The sequence below is a fragment of the Mus caroli genome, chromosome 7 (genome assembly GCF_900094665.2).
Source record: "Mus caroli chromosome 7, CAROLI_EIJ_v1.1, whole genome shotgun sequence".
Lineage (NCBI taxonomy): Eukaryota > Metazoa > Chordata > Mammalia > Rodentia > Muridae > Mus > Mus caroli.
The window spans coordinates 1695106-1715777 of record NC_034576.1 but is presented as its reverse complement, the minus strand read 5'-3'; the positions used below and the strand labels follow the sequence as shown (position 1 = coordinate 1715777).

At 51.2% G+C, this 20672-nt stretch overlaps 2 protein-coding genes across 3 annotated transcripts in view; one reads left to right on the top strand and one right to left on the bottom strand.

Moving 5' to 3' along the window:
- The window catches only part of Znf784 (zinc finger protein 784), a 4968-nt gene extending 596 nt beyond the window's left edge, over positions 1-4372 (top strand). Inside the window, exons 1-2 of one of the 2 annotated variants that reach the window (XM_021167770.2) lie at positions 230-927; positions 2608-4372. In XM_021167770.2, coding sequence (XP_021023429.1) covers positions 850-927; positions 2608-3504 — 975 coding nt within the window. In that variant the 5' untranslated portion in view covers positions 230-849 and the 3' untranslated portion in view covers positions 3505-4372. Of the gene's footprint in view, positions 1-229; positions 928-2607 lie in introns of those variants that run through there. The other variant, XM_021167769.2, reaches the window with a different exon arrangement.
- Positions 4373-5239: 867 nt separating this feature from the next.
- Znf865 (zinc finger protein 865) lies at positions 5240-18800 on the bottom strand. The gene is made up of 2 exons (XM_021168618.2): positions 18521-18800; positions 5240-10377 (listed from the first exon to the last, which is right to left on the bottom strand). Exon 2 carries the CDS (start codon positions 10348-10350, stop codon positions 7174-7176), a length of 3177 nt encoding a protein of 1058 aa, XP_021024277.1. The 5' UTR covers positions 10351-10377; positions 18521-18800; the 3' UTR covers positions 5240-7173.
- Between the last annotated feature and the right edge of the window lie 1872 nt (positions 18801-20672).

Sequence of the window (20672 nt, the reverse complement as noted above, 5' to 3'; positions counted from 1 at the left end):
AAAAAAAAAAAAAAAAAAAAAAGAGGAGGAGATGGCCACAGAAGTGTCCTGACTTATCCAGTCACAAAGCCAGGCCCTAGAGTGAGTTTAACTCTCAAAAGAGCCCTGTCCTTAGTGCTGCCAGAAAACCCTCTTTGAGCTCTTTTCTCCCAAACTTCACAGCAACTGGGCGGGGTTTGCTTCCGTCTGGAATCTCACCTGAGCTCATGAGTCTCCTTCCTTTTTTTTAAATTGGTTATCTTCTTTATTTACATTTCAAATGTTGTCCCCTTTCCGGGTCCCCCCGCCCACTCCGGAATGAGTCTCATTCTTGACACAGCCTTAGAAAACCTCCCATTCATAAACTGAGCAGCCGCTACCTTTTGCACCATGAATTGAAAGTAACCTCAGAAACGTTAGAAAGTCCCATGCCTTGAAGTTCACATAAGCAAACTTCGGGCTCACCTGCAGTTAGTTTTAAAAGGGATTTGGAAGGCAGATCATTATGGCTCAGAGGCAAGCAGATTTCTGTGAGTTCGAGGCCATCTTGGTCTACAAAGAGAGTTCTAGGCCAGACAGGAATACATAGTGAAAACATGCCTAAACAATAAAAAGTGGGGAGACATCGGAATTCGTCGCTAGGGTGTGGCCGACCTTCCAGCTGCAAGTTCAGTCAGCCCATGCGGAGGACTGACAGGTATTGAAGACCTTTTGCGGGATTCCGCCTATCCTACCCCGCCATGGCAACGCTCATCTACCCGTTATGATCCCGCCCTTCATCGACCTGCCCCGCGCTTGCGCAGCGCCGCCAGCCCAGCCCCGCCCTTCGCGGAGCAATCTTTGCCCTCAGGGACCGGGCTTAGGTACAAGATGGCCGCCTCGCGCCCGGATCCCCCGATTCCGAGCTCACCGACCCGGGAGTCGCCATCCCCGGAGCCGCCGGACCTGGTGCGGGAGACGAAGGGGTCTGGGCCGGGGGTTCACGGCGAAGAAGATCGCAGGGCAAGGGGCGGGGTCAAGGCGGGGCCTAGAACAATTGGGCGGGGTATGGTAATCCTCTGGGCGGGGTTTAGGGAGGAGCCTATGGGGAATGAGCGAGGCCTGGTTAAGGCGGGTCTTGAAGACAGCGTGTGTCTTGGGCTAGGTTGGGTCCTGGGAGAGGACAAGCGAGTTTATTTGCATAAAGAAGTGTGGCGTCTTAAGAGGGGCGGGGCACCAGGGAATTATAGGGCTAGTGGATGGTTGGGAAGGTGACCCCAAAGGAGAGCTATAATCCGGTCACCGTGTTGGGATGGCATGTGATGATACAAGGACTGACTGCTTTACAAATGCCCAAGGGAGGAGAAATGGGTGCTTCGGATGACTTTAGAACTTATAACTAGTAACTGGAAAGTAACTGAGAATATTGGTTCATTTAACAAACATTTAAAGCTCCAGGGGACCAAAATGGACAAGGATTGCGTCCTCTTGCAGCTTGCAGTCTTAGGAGGAGAAAAAGTGACGATAAAGAGTATTGTAATATGTCCTATAAGAGAAATAAAAAGTGCACTCAAGAGTGGGGGTGGAGCGAGCTAAATTTAAATGGCAGAAGTCAGCTGGGTGCCGGCTTATGGTTACAATGTAGTCCGTGAGATAAGCAGACTCCAAATCGTGTTGGATATTATAGGAAGGACACGAGGTTTTAAGTGCAATTGGAGGGCTTGGAGTGGCGAAATGTCATGACTTCATTCACATTTTCCAAAGTCCATTTAGGGTGCTCTAGAAGAGGTGGATAATGAGGGGCAGAAGCAGGAACAGGGATTCCCTTTGAGAGGTGTTTTTCATTCTAAGGGGGGGGGGATTATGAGACTTTTAACTAGTACAGAGGAGAGGTACCTCCGTGTCTGTGGTATATTTGGGTCAAGAAGGAGAAATGCCAGAACAAGGATCCATCCAAAATTCTGTATCATGGATAACAGGGTTAAGAAACCAAGGGATACGGCTGGAGAGATGGCTCAGCATTTAAGATCACTGGCTGCACTTTTAGAGGTTCAGTTCCCAGCATCCGCATGGAGGCTCACAACCATCATTTCTAGAGGATCTGATCCTCACTCCTGACCTCCATGGACAGTGACACACACAGTGAACACACATGCAGGCTCGCACACATAACATAACATAACATAACATGAAATACTTGGGCTTGATGGCAAGCGCACGCCTTTAATCCCAGCACTCGGGAGGCAAAGGCAGGCAGATTTCTGAGTTCAAGGCCAGCCTGGTCTACAAAGTGAGTTCCAGGACAGCCAGGGCTATACAGAGAAACCCTGTCTCGAAAAAAAAAATACAGTGGACTTCAGAGGAACAAACATTTTATTTAAATTTTTATTTTTCATTTATTATGTGAGGAGAGGGTGTGCGTGTGCGCCATGGCACAGGAATTTGGAGGTCAGAGGGCATCTCAGGAAGTCAGTCTGTCTTTCCACCCTGTGGGTCCCAGGGATCATACTCAGGTTGTCAGATTTGGTTAGTGTCTTTACCCACTGAGCCATCTTCACAGCCCAAGCGTTTGAATAAGTGGAGGTATTACTGAATGAAGACCCTCTTCAAGCAGGTCCACAGCCTCCTGTTTTTTCTTCTGCTCTCCAGGTCCTAGTGCCTGATGGTGGCCGCCCTGTCACACCCCCAGGTGACCTCATCGAGATCCAGGTGGTAAAAGTCACAGATACCACATCGGTCCCTGAGCCCCCAGAGCCAGGATCTTTTCACTGTGCCCTGTGTCCTGCTGCCTTCCGTCTAGTCTCAGAGCTGCTGTTTCATGAGCATGGCCACCTGGCAAGCATGGAGGAGCTTGGGCAGGATGGGGATCCTAGCCGTTGTCATGTGTGTGGCCACAGCTGTCCAGGTCCTGCTAGCCTGCGTGCCCACTACAGCTTGCACACAGGAGAACGGCCTTACCGCTGTTCCCTCTGTCCACGGGCTTTTAAGGCCTTGGCACCTCTGCTCCGGCACCAACACCGACATGGGGTAGAGCCCGGCACCTCTGGAAGGCTTCTACCCACAACAACAACCAGCCAGCCGAACTCAAGGGTGGCCCAGGAGAGGTCGGAGGTGGTGATGGCTGCAGCAGCTGCGGGTGCTGTGGTAGGCAAGCCTTTCGCCTGCAGGTTCTGTGCCAAGCCCTTCCGACGCTCCTCAGACATGCGAGACCACGAGCGGGTGCACACAGGGGAGCGGCCCTACCACTGTGGTATCTGTGGCAAAGGCTTCACACAGTCCTCTGTGCTGAGTGGTCATGCCCGCATCCACACGGGCGAGCGCCCCTTCCGATGCATGCTCTGCGACCGCACTTTCAATAACTCCTCCAACTTCCGCAAACACCAGCGCACCCACTTCCATGGACCGGGGCCTGGAGTGGGAGAGTCTAGAGGCCAACTGAGATCATCTTCGGTGTCCCAAGAATCAGGAAGTAAATGTGGGACAGAGAACACTATGGAAGAAGGGTGTAGAGAGACTGTGAAAGTGAATGTGGAGGTTGACCAGTAGGCTGGAAGCTAGGGCATATCTTAGGAGAGGTGGGTGGGCAAATAGAGGCAAAGGCCAAGGAGAAATAACGAGCAGTTGGAGTTAGATGAAAAAGGGAACCTGGTTCTGGTCTCCCAGAAACCCATGCTACACTTAAGACTCAGGAAAGAGGTACTTGGGGTCTGTGGGTACCCAGATATATCTGAAAATGCATAGACAGCTGGGCATGGTAAAAGCCTTTAATCCCAGTACACTAGAGGCTGAGGCAGGAGGATCATGAGGTCCAGACCAGACCAGGCTGGAAAGCAAGACTTTATGTACCACCACCTCTGGTCCAATGAAATGTTTTGCCTACCTCAACTGGATTGCACTGGTCCTGGGATGCCTACCCTCCAATGCAGAAGATGCCCACCGGGTCACCTCTAAAGGGATGCTGGGATACCTTCCCCTCAAAACCGAGAGTACCTAAACCACATCTCTCAGATGTGAACCTGTTCATAAAGATTCACTCTAAGCTCTGCTCACTTCTCCATCCTACCCCATAGTGGTCTCTCTTTAACCCACTAAACTCAGTTGCAAGCAACTGAGAGCACACACTACAAGCAGGCAATCACTTGGTATCCCTTTAAGCCTTAGGCTCAGAACCTGTCTACAAAGAAATGTCTGATCTCTCTATTCTGCACTCTGAAGTAGGCATCTTCCTGCATAGCCCTGGGCAATTCTGAGGCAGGGTTAGCTAGTGACCACCTTGGTGGGCCAGTACAGGGTGTAAAGTAAGAAATGACACTGTGGTAAGGGGCTAAAAGGACTTGGGAGTTAGAGTATGGGGTAAGAATGGGGACTTCCAGTCTGTTCCTATTAAAAGACTTTCTGTAAGTCTTCTCTGTCAGTCTTTTTTTTTTTTTTTAAATTTTATTTATTTATTTATATGTAAGTTACACTGTAGCTGTCTTCAGACACTCCAGAATAGGGCATCAGATCTCATTATGGATGGTTGTGAGCCACCATGTGGTCGCTGGGACCTGAACTCTGGACCTTTGGAAGAGCAGTCGGCGCTCTTAACCACTGAGCCATCTCACCAGCCCCTTCTCTGTCAGTCTTGTATTCCAATTCTCTGAGTAGTTATCCATTATCTGGAATGGTGAGTGACCAGGCTTGGGCTGTTTGGAGATGTCTATTTGGTTGTGTTGTAAGAAGTTTTGTGCAATGAGGTGATGTAGGAGGTTGGTGTACTTACTCAGAAGGGTCCCTAATTTTCTCATGGAGAAGATGTGTTGCTAGTTCAGTCCTTGTTCATCCAGCATCCCCAAGAGATGATCCTCGAATGATGCATAATAAAAACTCACCAGCTCCTCCAAAGAGCCTGCTTCCCAAGACAACGGAATGTCTTGGTTTTCTCACATGGATCCTTGCCACTAAACAGAAACTCCTTGCTGCTTTCAGAGGGGACTACCCCCCCCCCAAAAAAAAGAAAAACCCAACCAAACAAACAAACAAAAAAGCTGGGTGGTGGTGGCGCACGCCTTTGATCCCAGCACTTGGGAGGCAGAGGCAGGCGGATTTCTGAGTTCAAGGCCAGTCTGGTCTACAAAGTGAGTTCCAGGACAGCCAGGGCTANGAGGCAGAGGCAGGCGGATTTCTGAGTTCAAGGCCAGTCTGGTCTACAAAGTGAGTTCCAGGACAGCCAGGGCTACACAGAGAAACCCTGTCTCGAAAAAACAAAACAAAACAGAATAAAACAAACAAACCAGGGGACTACCAACACAGCAGCAGTGCAGATAAGTGGTCAGATTCAAGGAGAGGTGAGTATAGCAACTGACACTCTAACTCAGTGTTCAAATCAATGAGAAGTGGGGGGACTGAAAGCTAAAGGAGTTTGTACACTTTCAGAAGAGGGCAGTGCCGTTGGGGATGCAGTTTAGCTGCTAGAGTGCTTTTCTAGTACACACGGTGTCCTGGGTTCAATCTCCAGCACCACAGAAGCCAGCCATGATGCCCATTTTCCCTCTGTATATGGAAACAGGAGGGTTGCAAGTCTGTAGTCTCAGGGAGGAGGCTCAGAATGTCCCACCTGTCTCTTAGGAGCTATAGGCAGCTAATGGTTACCTGGAGCGGGGGAACCAGTCCTCAGTGGTAGAGCTACTGGTTAGCTGCCCCTGCTCAGGTAAATAAGCCTTCCAATGCGCGTTTATACATGCAACCCTCACTAAACCTCTGGGTCACCAAGAAAATAAAAGGCAGGAAAGTAAGACTGGCTTGTTGGCAAGAAAGGGCTCAGCTCAGGAGAGGGAGAGGGGTAAGAGCATAGTGGAGGTTGTGTATACAACCAAAGTGTGTGTGTGTGTGTGTGTGTGTATGCACATACAGATACAGATATGTGTCAAACTGAGAAGACAAAATTGGGGCTGAAGTAATAGCTCAGCAGTTAAGAGCACTAACTGGTCTTCCAAAAGATTGTTGTTTGATTCCCAACACCCACATGGTAGCTCACACCAACCTGTGGCTCTAGATTGAGGATGCAATGCCCTCTTCTGGCTTCCATGGGCACCAGGCACCAAGTGGTGCACAAACATACACGCAGGCTAAACACCCATATACCGAATCTCTTTACATGTTTTTAAAAATCTAGATTTTAAAAAAAGTTCAAGATTAGCCAGCTATGGTTGTGCACACCTTTAATCTCAGCACCAGAGAGGCAGAGAGGCAGGTGGATTTCTGTAAATTCAAGACCAGCCTAGTCCACAGAGAATTCCTGGAGAGCCAAGGGTTACATAGACAGACCATGTCTCAAAAATGGGGAAAAGTCAAGCCTATCTTTACCTACAAAGCAAGTCCATAGCTAGCCTAGACTACATGAGACCATCTCCAGTTAAGTCTGCAGACTGTGTTAAGTTCCTCAGGTATGCTCTCCCAGCCTACTGGAGTGTGAATGTCATGTCCGATCAATTCATCAGTCTCCCTAGCGCCCAGGTCAGGGCTTGGCAGACAGAAGGCTTCCGGTGTTTCCATGGTGGCTGAGAGCATCATGGAAGGGAGTCTCGGGGTCTCAAATCAGTTCCTGAGAGGGCGACTTCCCTGTTTCACTCAGGCTAATGCCTGGGACATGGCAAATCCTCACTCAACCTAGGTGAAAAGAGAGTGATGTGAGGTGATGTGTCCAGCCAGTCAGTGGAACCCCCTAGGAACAGCAAGGACAGACCCCAGCGGCCCTGTTGATACCATTTATTGTTCTCTGCTCTGTACAAGCCGCGTCTGTCCCCTCCCCACCCCACCCCCAATCCAAGAGCACCCAGACCCCCACCTGTGCCCTCCCAACCCTTCATAGTCCACTGTCCAGCCAGATCCCAGAGGATGTGGAGAGGGTGAGTAGTTCAAACCCATCTCCACCACAGAGTTCACTGGAGCCAGGATGCTGCTGGGTGGCAGATGAGGTTTACAAAAGAGGATCCTACTGGACAGAGGATCAAGTCCAGTGTCTGACAGATGAAGAAGGAAGGGCCAGAATGGCCTGGGATTGGAGCAATTTAATCTTCAGTTTGTAGGGCATGGGGCTGGAAGGAAGCTAGACCACCTGGGATTCTTTAGAATGAGTGACAGTAAGAAGGGGTGGGGAGAGTCTGACCAGCAGCCCCAGAAGGGAAGAGTCCAGAAGGGAGTATCTGATTGGAGTGGCACACTGAAACACCCTGGTCAGGGATCCTTTCCGGCCAAGGCGCTTCCCCCTGTTCCGGGCATCCCAAGACCCTCAGCCTTGTGTATCAGGCGGTGTTTCTTCAGACCATAGGTGTTGGCGAAGCCCTCACCGCAGGAGGAGCAGCGGAAGGGCCTGCCGCCCTGATGGGCAGCCAGGTGCTTCCGGAAGTAGCCAGGATCCTTGAAGGCTTTGAGACAGGCAGGACAGCGCAGCTCGGGCCGCGGGGGCTCGTGGGCACGCTGATGGCGTAACACGGAGCTCAGGTAGAAGAAGCCCTTGCCGCAGTGCTCACAGCGGTAGGCGCGCTCGCCCAGGTGCAGCCGCTGATGCTCCAGCAGGTTGGAGCGGTAGCGGAAGGTCTTGCCGCAGGCACCGCAGCGCTGAGGCCGAGCCACAGCGTGCAGTCGCCGGTGCTCCGCTAGGCTAGAAGACTGAGCGAAGTGCTTGGCGCACACGCCGCACTTGAAGGCGCGCTCGCCCGTGTGCACCACGCGGTGCTGCCGCAGGTACCAGGAGCGCAGGAAGCCTCTACCGCACACGCCGCACCGGTAGGGCCGCTGCTCTGTGTGACAGCGCTGGTGGCGCATCAGTAGGGCCGCCTCCCAGAAGCGCTTCCCACACACTGGGCAGCGGAAACCCCGTTTCTGCCGGTGGCTTCGGCGGTGCAGGAGCAGATCGTACGCGCCCGCAAAGCTCTGACCGCAGAGGCCGCAACCAAGGGTCCGGCGCACCAGGTGCACATACTTATGAGTCACCAGGCCCAGGAAATGCTTGAAGCTTTGGCCGCATGTGGCACAGCTGAAGCGCTCAGCGCCTGAACTGGTCCCGCCACCCGATCCGGCCACCGTCGCCCCACCCGCATCCTCGCTGCCCCCAGACACCCCAGCCAGCGCTGCCACAGCCGTCCCCACCTCTCCGGCCAGTCCGTTGTCCAGCACGCTGGATGCATCGGTGCCGCCGCCGCTGCTGCCGCCATCAGAAGACTGGGGGCCACTGGATGTTGGCGCTAGAAGGCGCTCCGGGGCAGCCTGGTGAACCAGCTTGTGCCACATGAGGTTCTCGATGAAACCGAACGTCTTGCCGCAGGCGTCACAGCCATACGGCTTCTCTGACATGTGAGCTTCCTTGTGACTCATGACGTGGAAGAGATCCGGGAAGTGCTCCCCGCAGTCTGAGCAGGCATAGCTCAGGTCGGCCGGCCCACCTGAAGTGCCTGCAGCTCCCGGTCCACAGGCCCCGGCGGTCCCCTGGCCGGTGGCGAGGCCTGTGGCTCCGGCCAGGGCGCAGGGCAATTGGAGCCGATGCACCTGGCGGTGGCGTGTGAGGCTCTGCGGGTAGCCGAAGACCTTGCCGCACAACTCACACTTGTAGGGCCGCTCTCGGGTGTGCACCACGTGGTGCTTGCTCAGGTGGAAGGACTCCCGGAAACGCTTCCCGCACACCGGGCATTGGTGGGGCTTCTCGCCGGTGTGGATGCGCTCGTGGCGCTTCAGGGTCTCGCGGCGCCCAAACGCGCGCCCACAGATGCCACAGCAGAACGTCTTGCTGGGGCCGCCCGCGCCCGGGCCTCCAGCACCACCATTCCCCGCACCGCCGAGCAGCAGCGGATGCGCGCTGAGAAGTGGGACAGGCACCGCACCATACACCACAGCCGCTGCGGCCGCAGTGGCTTTCTCGTCGGTAGTGGATGGGTCCGCGGGCAGGAGGTAAGGACCTGGGGGGAAGGGAGGTGGTGGCTGTGGGACCGAGGCGGCCCCGTCCTTGGCCGGTTCCGTGGCCACAGGTGGTGCGTGGGCAGCCTTGTGGCGCAGCAGGCTCTGTGGCGCGGAGTATGTTTTCCCGCACAGGTCGCAGGGGTACACCGGCCGCGGGGTCCCGGCCGCTGCGTGGGCTGCCTGGTGCTTGAGGAGGTAGGAAGCATCGCGGAAGACCTTGCCACAGATGCCACAGGGCAGGCGCAGCAGGTCGGCCGAGTGCGTTTTCACGTGACGTTTGAGGCTCTCCCTCCGGTTGAAGCTTTTGCTGCACACGGAGCAGGAGAAGGGTTTCTCACCCGTGTGGATGATCTGGTGCTGGTGGAGGTGGCTAGGCTTCTTGAAGACCTTCCAGCAGAGGGAGCAGGCAAATGGGCCATCACCGCCAGTAGTGGCAGAGGGAGGCATGGCCACCCCGGGTGGGGCAGCAGGGGTGGTGTTCCCATCAGTGGAGGTGGCAGGCGTTGCAGGGGTGGCTGAGGGGCCAGAGGACACTGCGGCGGGGTCAGAGCTGGATGTGGCATTGGCTGTGGATACCGGGAGGCCCAGTGATGGAAGTGCGGGCCCAGGCTGTGGAGTACCTCCAGTTGGTGTTGGTGGCACATCCTTGTGGCAGCGTCGGTGGCGAATGAGACTGGAGACATGGTTGTAGGTGCGGCCACAGATGCCGCATTCGTATGGTCGTTCCCCGGAGTGCACTAACATGTGCTGGACCAGATGTGAGGACTGTTTGAAGGACTTCTGGCAAACACCACACGGGAAGCGTCTCTCCATCAGGTACTTCAGCCTTCGGAAATAGCCCTTGTCGTCCTTGGTTGGGTCGCAGGCTGCCCCTACTGCGGGCCCAGGCGGGGTCTGCGAGGGTGTGGTAAGTGGCCCTGGGGTCCCAGTGGGAGTGCCCAGTCCTGATGCTACTCCAGGCCCAGGGGTGGGCCCACCACGTTTCAGGTTCCCGAACAGGTGCTGGTGTCCAGAGAGGTCGACTATTCCCCATTGCGGAGCAGGGAAGGCAGCATCAAAGAGTGGAGGGGGAGGTGCCCCGAAGGTGGGTGGCAAAGGCGGATCCATCTTCTTGGCTTGGGAAGAGGATGAGGAAGACGAAGATGAGGAAGATGAGGATGAAGATGATGATGAAGATGAGGAAGGAGCCTCCGCCTTGGGTTTGAAACTGGACTGGGGTGGGTAGTCATATTGGGGTGGAGGAGGCTGGGGCGGGGGCTGGGGCGGGGGCCCCGGGGTACAGGGCAGGGCTGCCACTGCCTTGGCGTGTTCCCCGTATAGCTCCATGGGCTCAAAGCGCTGGTGGTTGAGGAATTCCAGGAAGTCAAATGGGTAACTCTGGAAGTGGACCCCGTCCTCGCCCCCGATGCCGCTGCTCCCGCCACCCCCGGCACCGCTGCCTGCCTGGTTTGCCTCCATCTCTGGCCGGTGGAAAGAAGGGAGACCCTGTGAAGAAGAGGATGGGGACTGAGCAAAGAGAGCCCGTGAGTAGCAAGCAAAGGGAACTAGATCCATGCCTCTGCACCAACTGCATTCTCTTAGCTCGCCTATCATTCCCATACATCTGCTTTCCTCTAGCCTGTAATGACTCAGGGTCATTGCTAGCCTCCTCCCAACCTTACCTCCATCTTTTCTGGATCCTCACACACCTCCCTATTCATCCTCAGACTGTCTTTATGCACCTGCTTTCTCTTCCAGGACTAATTCCCCAAGGACCTGGAAGGTGGGGTGGTGCTCAAACTCTCCTATAAATTGATTCCCTCTACTCCACTCCCCATACCTTCCTCTGGTCTCAGTCCTCTGGTTTTGCCACTGCAAAATGAGGATAAGAACAGCTCCCATCTGAGTGGTTTAGACAGCAGCTTCAGGAACCAAAACGCCAGCTTGAAACCTAAGCCTCCACCCCCAGCCCCCTTTTTTCTTCTTTGTTTTTAGACAGTGTTTCTCTGTGTAGCCCAGGCTATCCTAGAATTCACTCTGTAGACCAAGCTGGCCTTGAACTCACAGAGATCCACTTGCCTCTGCCTCCTGAGTACTGGGATTCAAGGTGTGTGCCACCATCAACCAGTGTGTGTGTTGTGTGTGTGTGTATGCGCTTGCAGTCGTTTTCTAGCTGTGTGACCATGGGTAAATGACTGAACCTCTGTGCCACACAACCATTGTAAGTGAGGGCAATCCAAGCACTCAGGAGGCTGAGATTGCTCCAAGTTTGAGGCAACCTTATGGTAGTTGGGGCAGAAGGAACAAGGGCTAAGACAATCAGGATCTACCAAGCATAGGGCTGTTGTGAAGATTCAACACTTTAACATTAACAGGTGGAAGGCTCCTCCTGGCACCCTGTAAACACCCATGGTAATATATGGTAATACCTTCTATTAATTGTTAGTATCATTTCCAGGATCAAAAATAGGAAAGCCAATACTGTGGGGAGAGGGAATATTCCTTGAATGCAAAGTTGGAAGGGAAATCTACTTGCCTAGGACAAGCTGATTACAGCAAGAGTGCCTGCATTCGTAGAAGACAGCTCAAAGACGTGCCATACACAAATAGGCCTGGGTTCTGAACTGATCTCTGCATGGGCATTTGAGGGAGAAATGCAGAATTCATCAACAGTGTGCATTCCATCCCGTGCTGTGTGTGCTATTAGTGATTACATCATATGCCTGGGCTGACCTGAATTCCTGTCCTTGGATGAGGAGGGCTTCCCTGAACACCCCCGGCAGGCAGGCAGGCAGGCAGGCAGGCACTTTCTTGTACCATCTTTATGGTGCATTTTCCATCCCTGCCGTGTGTCTGTCCTTCCCTCTGTACTAGAAGCTAACTCCTGGAGTTCATTCCTGTATTCTCAGACCCAGTAGTCCCAATGAGTCTTTGAAGAGTCAATATGAGAAAGAGTCCACTTTTTGCCCATCATTCCTCGCTCCTGCAGTCCTGTCTCTGTGTATAGCTCTCATCTTCCTTACATACTATACTAAAAAGCTAAGAAGCCATGGGGGAGAGGATGTCTTCCCCTCACCCCTCAAAGCCCAGGATCTTTTATTTTATTCAGTCTGTCTGGATGGCTCTATGCACCCACAGGTGAAAGGTGTTTCCACCCTACCACTACTCAGAATTAGATATTTTCTTTCTTTCTTTTTCTTTTCTTTCTTTCTTTTTTTTTTTTTTTTTTCTCGAGACAGGGTTTCTCTGTATAGCCCTGGCTGTCCTGGAACTCACTTTTGTAGACCAGGCTGGCCTTGAACTCAGAAATCCGCCTGCCTCTGCCTCCCAAGTGCTGGGGTTAAAGGCGTGCATGCGCCACCACGCGAGGCGAGCATTAGCTATTTTCCGTATCCAGTTCTGAGTGTTCTGGGACCAGATTCAGCATCCCATGCTCTTCACACGCCCTCTGATCTCATCTCCAGAAGAACCAAAGGTGCAGCAACCAGGAGATTGCATACAGAACCTAAGTGAGGGACTCAGCTGCCAAGGAGGAAAAGATGTAGTGTAAGGATGCAGGAAGTGCTGTGGAAGAGGCAGGGACAAAGGTACCAGTTTTGCTTGCTTCCATTAGCACCTTTCCAATGTGTTTCCACTTCTCATCAGGTCCCCTTTACAACTCTAAAAGACATTTATTCTCTCCACTGGACAGATGAGAACACTGAAGCTCAGAGAGATCTGGTAAATTCTTCAAAGTCCCCATAGCAAGGCTGCAGTAGAGCAATTGGCTTGATAGCCAGGAGAGAATCCCAACCTGTAAGGAAGCGCTATCCCTCACCCCCAAACGGAGGGAGTATAGGTTAGAATTATAGAAGAATTAGGGGTGCTCTCTGGGCTATGTATATGAGGGATCGAGTGGGAGGTGTGAGAGTTACTAGTCAAGAGATTCTGCCAGACATGGTGAGGCACATCTATAATCCCACCATTTGGGAACCTGAGGCAGGATTCAAGGCTAGCTTCATCTACATAGTGAGTTTGAGGCTAGGTTGGGATACATGAGACTCTAACTCATAAAACAACAAACTCTGTGGACTCCTTGTCTGCCCTGGGACATCGTTCCCCAGAAGTCAAAGATACCTCCCTGAGTCCCATCTAGGTTTCTGTCCTCTTGCTGTCACATGTAGCCTACAATCCAGTTACTTTTACCACGGTTTGTGCCACCAACATACTTTTGCCATGTGTTTACTAAGGCGGCAAGGACTAAAGTAGCCTGTTCAGTTTGCCATTATGCCCCAGCACCTACCACAGTGCATATGTGGACAGGGTGTGGGTACTTGACAATATTTATTGACATGTTGAGCTTAAGCAACATCTAGCTTGCTCCCTCTCCTCCAGGAGATCTATGAAGAGACCATGAGGGAAACTAGAGAATGTTTTGCATGAATGAAAATGAAAACACAGCAGGGTGTGGTGGTACAGGCTTGTAATCCCAGCATTTACAAGAAAAGCAGTAGGAAGACCAGGAGTTCAAGAGTAGCCTCAGCTACACAGAGAATTTCAAGGCCAGCCTGAGCTATAGAGGACTCAGTCTCATAAATAAGTAAAAAATAAATAAGAAAATGAAAACACAACATACCAACATAGAAGAGACACAGCTAAAGCAGTGCTCAAAGGGAAATTTATTGCTGTAGATGTCTATATTGATAAATATTTGCTGAATAATAAATGAGGCCAGCAGGTTGAGTTCAATCCCCTGAATGTGCATTTAAAGTGGGGAAGAATATAGTGGTGCACATTTGCAATCCTAACACCTGCACAGCAAGATGGCAGGCAGAGGCAGAAGAAATGCTTAGAACCAATTAGCCCAGTGTGCCCCTCAGCAAGCAGGAAGGTGAGAGCTGACTACTAAAAGTTGTCCTCTGACTTCCAATACACATACTGGCAAGGACACATCCGTGCTGACACGCAAAGTCAAACAGATGAGACCAAACTGTCTACAGCCTCCCTAGAGAGGGGGGTATTTAACACAATGGAGTTCGTATGTCTCCCAGAGAAGGAATTCTATGGTCAGCAGTATTCCACAAGCAGTAGGAGTTGCCACAAGGAAACTACACACTAATGAACAGAACTTATTAGGTTCAGGATAATCCCAACTGGGTAATAAGACATTTTCTCCTTTAGTGGACTTTAAAAAAATATATATGTATGTGTATGAGTACACTGTAGCTGTTTTCAGACGCCAGAAGAAGGCATTGTATCCCATTACAGATGGCTGTGAGCCACTATGTGACTGCTGGAACTTGAACTCAGGACCTCTGGAAGAGCACCTAAGTGCTCTTAACCACTAAGCCATCTCTCAAATCTGACTGAAGTCTTCTAAACCATTTACTACGGATGTGACGTGTGTGAGGGAGGGCACATGCGAAGTCAGAGGACAGCTCTGAAGCTGCTTCTCTCCTACCATTAATTGGGTTCCAGGGATTGAACTTGGGTCACCAGTCTTGCATGGCAAGCACTTTACCTACTGAGCCATCTTGACAGTCCAGTACCCAAGTCTTAAATTGCTCCTTTTAGAAATATTTATTTTGTGTGTGTTCTCCCTGCATGCCTGTCTATGCACTGCCTGCAAGCCTGGGTGGAAGCCAGAAGAGGCTGTTGGATCCCCAGAATTTGAGTTACAGGTGGTTGTGAGCCAGCATGTGGATGGATTCTGGGTCCTCTGCAAGAGCCACAAGTGCTTAATTTCAGACCAGTCTCTCTTCAGCTCCAAATGCCTATTTTCTGAGGTCGCATGTGTCAGGGAAGGGTTTATGAAATTATAATGGATGAGACTCCCTTACCACATATACCAAAGCAAAGTTCCACCTAAACAAAGCAAGTTTTAACAGGACTGAGGGAATGGCCCAGCAGGTAGCGCATATGCCATACAAGCCAGAAAGAAGATCAGAGTTTGCATCCCTAGACCCCATGTAAATGTTAGGCAGGCAGAGCTGCTCTCTGCAATCCAGCACTTACGGCAAAGGTCCAGTTAGTTAGCTACACTAGCCCAACCTGTGTGCTTCAGATTCAATGAGAACCCTTGCTTCAATAAAGTGGAGAGGAATCAGGGGAGACATTCATGGTCCTCCTCTGGCACCTACACAAGTATGCACACATGCGCATGCCACGCACAGGGGGGGAGAAAAGAGTTTTAACGGGTCATATCTATTGTTTGGACTCTTCTAAATCCCCCTCCCAACAATGAGAAAGGATGGGTAGAATTACTGACTCAGAAACACCAACTTCAGCCAGGCAGAGGCGGCACATGCCTTTAATCCCTGCACTTGGGAGGCAGAGGCAGGCAGAGATCTGTCAGTTCAAGGCCAGCCTAGTCTATAAAGCAAGTTCCAGGACAGCTGGGGATACACAGAGAAAACTGCCTCAAAATAAGTAAATAACAACAAAAGCCACTGAGGAAGAGACTGGAGGTCACTGAACTAAATGGAGGTGAAGGGAGATGGTAAAATTCCAGATGCTGCACTCTTTTCTTGTGATGTGTTGCCTTTCAGTATTTCACTTTCCAAAGTAGAAGGAAGGAGGATCCTCAAAGCACTGTGTGGCGGAGACAAGACCTGTCTCATCCTCTCCTGCCTCCTCCTCACATCTGAGTTTGGCCCAAGTCCAGCACCAGCCACTGGCATTCACTGAATTCTAGAGTATGGAGCTTGGTGCATTATATAGTATGTCCCATTCAAAACTTCCAACACTGTCAATAGTGTATCTATCACGCTTAGCTATACCGGACCCTGATGCTCCTGTTGAAAGCCTAGTGACCCCATCTCACTCAGTAAAACCCAAAGTCTTTCCAATGACCTACACAGGCCCCCACAAGCTTGCAGCTGTTCCTCCAATATGCTGGCTCCATTTCTGTTCCGTGGCCTGTGTTTCAGAATTATAGCTTCTGCTGGCAAACTTAACACCCCCATACTCTCCTCCTCTTATCTCCTTCCTGTCTCTGTTTGATTGTTGCCTTCTCACTGGGGCTCTGAGCAACCGCTGCCACCTGTCACCCAGACCTATAATCCCTAGCTAGTTTCCCACTAGATCCCTTGCTGTCATAGAGTGTACCTGTATATATCCTGCCTTTCTGATCATATTTTTACTGGCCTCCCTCTCTGATGCCACGATATTTTTCCCCCTTTTCATTTCTCACATGTATACGCACATGTATGCATGTTGCAGACTCAACGCTGACGCTAGGAATGATCCTCACTCTCTCTTCCACAGTATGCATTGAGCGGGGTCTCTCAATCAAACTCAGAGCTCACAGATATGGCTAGTCTCGTTAGCCAGAGTGTTCTGGGGATCCTGTGTCTGCCCTCAGAGACTAGAACAACAGGTGGACCTCCTAACTGGCTGGCACTCAGCTGGGTTCTGGGAATCTGAACTCTGATCCCATATTTTCATAGCAGATGCTTTTAGTCACTAAGCCATCTCCACAGCCCCGGCCGGGGGTTACTCTGAACTGTCCTCAGGACCTAGGACAGTACCTAGCTTGCTAATCACTATCTTTTCTTTTTCCAAAATAAAAATTACATTTATTTATTGTGTACATATTTATTGTGTGTGTACATATGTAGAGGTGAGAGGACAACTTACAAGAGTGAGTTCTCTCCTTCCACCACCATGGGTTTTGGAGACTGAGCTCAGGTCATCAGGCTTGAGAGTGTTTTACCTGCTCAGCCATCTCACTGGCTGCTTGGTAATTATTCCTGAATAAGTAAAGCAATGAGGCTGGGCAAGCGGGGTGAAAAAAGGCATGAGGCTAGTAAAGTCCACAGCTCCTATTCTTCTTCACTCCACCCGCAAGGCGAGGAAGCTGTCAGAGCAGCTCCCATGGTGGGCCACAGCAGTCTAAGACCAAACTTTCTGCTCTGTGCTTTACCTGAGGAACAAGATGGCATGAGACAGTCCACACGTGGTATTTTCGATATCCTAGCCCCTATAACTGTCCTCAGGTGTTCTGATTTTGTGTGTGGTGTATGATTGCATGTGAGGGTGTGAAGGACAGAGGCAGTGTCATGTGGCCTCAACTGTTTTCTCCTTTCCTCCTTTCTTTGAGACAGTCTTTCACTGAATCTGGAGCTAGGCAGTGAGCTCCAGGAATCCTCCTGTCTGTCTTCCCAGTGCTGGCATTACAGGCTTACAGACATGTGCCAGCATGCCCAGGGTTGTTTGTTTGTTTGTTTGTTTAAGTGCTGAGAATATGAATTCAAGACAACACTTTCTTGACTGAACTATGTCCCCCACCCCCACATTGCTTCATTTCTAATGTCTGCCTCTTCAACATAGCACTCGATGTGAATTTTTGCCCATTTTATTCTCTGTATGAAGTAGATGCTTATTAAACAGGTGTTGAAAGTGTGAACAAGGAACAAGTGAATGCGGGAAGAATCTTATGAGTTTGGTAGCTCTGACCAAAAGCCAGGCAATTTATGCCAAGGCTTTTTTGGATCAAGCCTTCTCCGATTCTGCTCCAAACTCACTGCTACTCTCCCACACCACATCACCATGACCTCTGCACCTCTGTCTCAGTTGTTCCCCAGATCTGCGAATGGCAAGAGTAAATCTTGTGTTTAAGCATTCACCTCTTAGCTCGCCAGACTCTCAGAAAACCCACAGAGCAGCACTGTTTCTGATCTGCCTCTCAACTACGCTGTAAGCACCCTGTAAAATGAGGGCTCGTTACATCTCTCTCCTCTCTGAAACTGCAAGGCTTGGGTATAGAATGGCGGTGTTCATTCAGCGAAGAATAAAACCTATGGGAAAAGATGTAAGCAGAGCCAGGTCTTTCCTAGGAAGTTTGGGGACAATGTCAAGAGACTTGGCCAAAGATGGGGTCAAGAGCCGCTGATACTCCGGGTAGGAACATTCTCTGCTAACTTGCACTGTCCTGGGATTGCAGAGGCCAGGATGAGGGGAGGGGGGAAGTGGGCCAGGAGTGTTTCACGAGAACCTGATGCTAACCAGGCATTTGTTTCTCCCTAAACAAATACCATGGTAAAAGGCCATGGCATTAAAAAACTCTGGAGGGAGCTGTCCCCTGGGTGGGTGGGTTGGGGGGGGGCGGTGAATTTAAAGAGGTCTTTTTGGGGCAGTTGCAGGAAGGGGTCCTTAAAATGCACTTTTAGCATGGGCCAGAATAGAAAATATTTTTGCACCCACAAAGAGGGCATGGGGAGTGGGTTGTGTGTGGTCAGACATAGTAGGGGGCAACTCTAGTCACAAAGTACTAATGCTACACCCCCTGGAAGCAATCCTACAGTAGATAGGAACAGAGGGTTCAGAAGCAGCCACCCTGTAAGCACAGAAAAGCCGGTGGCAAGCGGAGGATCTCGTGGAGGAAGCTGATGAGGCGGTAGGGAAAAGATTCGTGGGGGGCCCTGGCACTTGAGAGGTTCTTTACTAATGAACTGGTAGCCATCCCACGATATTAGGGGGCATCTATGGGTAAGATATCTGGAGTGATCTTGTAGGGGACTAGTGGTTGGGGATCCCCTGCCTCAGGCCCGGCAGTGAAGCACTGACATCCTTGGGGGGGGGGTTGCGTTCTGGGGACTGCGGCAGGGCAGGGCGAGGCCCCCCGCCCCCGAGGAACCCGGGTCCCCGGGCCGCACACCCAGTCACTCACCGGCGCTGGGGTCTCCGCCGGGAGGAGGCTGAGGAGGCGGAGGAGGTGCCGCCGCTCCGGGGAGACCCGAGGGCCCAACCGGAAGTGCCGCCCCTTCCCCCCCAACTCCCCACCAGCCCCGCGCCTCCTGCCCGGAAGCGGAAGTCGCGCCCGTTCCCCCAAGCGCCGGCGTGGAGGATGGTGGCGGAGGAACGGGGAAGGGAAATTACGCCGGCACTAGACACGGGAGGGGAACAGCCAAGGCTGCTTCCGGTGGGCGAACGGGGCCAAGTGCGCATGCGCCCATTGCGCCCGCTTCTTCTTAGGCACCACCCACAGGCTCCAGGCTTCCGGTTAGGACGCACCCAAGACTCGGGTCTCAAGCCTTAGCTTCGCCTCCTAGGCTGGACCACGCCCATCTCTGAACGTCCCGTTATAGGCCGGTCGGATACCTTTTTCTGCACCTCCCGATTAGTTTGTTCTATTCTTCCTTAGCTCCAAATCTCTACTTTTGGAACTCCATCCTCTCAGATGGGTCACACCTACAAGCCACGCCCCCTTCTAAATCCTGCCCCTTACACACACACACAAAAAAAGCTTTGTACAGCCTGTTGCATATAAGGGACATCGGTTTTCTTTTTTGTTGTTCTTGTTTTAAACCTTTTGATTTCTTCTTTTGAGACATAGCCCTACACAGTGGTCAGGGTGGCCTTGAACTCTTTTTGTTGTTGTTTTTTCGAGACAGGTTCTCTGTATAGCCCTGGCTATCCTGGAACTCACTTTGTAGGCAAGGCTGTCCTTGAACTCAGAAATCCGCCTGCCTCTACCTACCAAGTGCTGGGATTAAAGGCATGCGCCACCACGCCCGGCTTCAGGGTGGCCTTGAACTCTTGTATAGGCCATAATGGCTTCAAATTTGCAGCAATACTACCAGAGCCTTCAGGAATTCTGGGATTATAGTGATGACTCTTTAATAACTTGTATGTAGTCCTGCCTCGCACCTTGAAAGCATTCCTTTAAAGTTAGTTGTTAGCAACCATTGGCATCAATTAGCTCGATGCTCTTTAACTCTTAACCCAGATTTACTGAATAGAAAGCGTTGGGATGGATCTTAGGAATCCATTTGAATTGAAACACTTCTGATGCACTCTTAGATGAGAACCACAGCTTTGGCACACTTTACACTTAGCCACTCAGAGCTCTATAAATCTTTCTTAGCTCAGCCCCATTACACTACAGACAGCTAAGCCTAATTCTAGGCATCCAAGCTCTCCCTTGTTGGTACCTTTTTCTTCCCTCTCCATGGCCTGAATGACAGTCACGTCTAACAGTTAAGCCTTAGCCTCTATTTTGTTTTGTTTTGTTTTGTTTTGTTTTTTTGAGACAGGGTTTCTCTGTGTAGCCCTGGCTGTCCTGGAACTCACTTTGGGAACCAGGCTGGCCTCGAACTCAGAAATCTGCCTATCTCTGCCTCCCAAGTGCTAGGATTGAAGGCATGCGCCACCACGCCCGGCTTCGCAAGCCTCTATTAAAAGATCTCTTAACAACAATCTTGAGCTCTGCTTCATTTTGAAAGTACTTCCTTTAAGCCCCACTCTTCAGTCAAATACCATTCATTCCCTCTAAATTGCTTTCTGCCAGCCAAGCCTAAACTTCTTTAATCCTCAGCCAAATTTTCAGCCTCCTCTTAGGTTGGGCAGCTCCAACCTAAGTTTTTACTGCACAAGTTTTGAACCCCATCTCAGCCCTGCCTTCTCAAGCTCACACCCTTCTCTCTAAATGCTATTGAGATGGTCGGTGCTGTTCACACTCCTCAAATCACACCCTCCAGCTGGCCATTGACCCATACATCAAGCCCTGAACTTAGTTTTTCCTTCCAAATAAGAAGTTCTCTGGAAAAGAAATGGGAGCCAAAAGTGTCTATATAGAATTTGGAGGAATTTAACTAGGATGGAGCCTTGAGTCACGTTTGCATAGCAGGTCAGATTTTTTATAGTACTTGTCTGGTGGAGGTCAGGTTGGGCAAAGGCTTGTGCCAAGTCATTGGTTCTTTGGCACCAAGCTAGGGAGATGTGTGAGATGGGGTTCTCTCCAATCACGCACACATACCACTGTCAGGCAAGGTAATGGAGGAGCACTGAAAGGGACAGGCACCATGACTGAACACACAGTG

What these genes read in the sequence shown, in the direction of transcription:
- Znf865 (XM_021168618.2), bottom strand. Translation starts at nt 10,350, where the DNA reads ATGGAGGCAAACCAGGCAGGCAGCGGTGCCGGGGGTGGCGGGAGCAGC.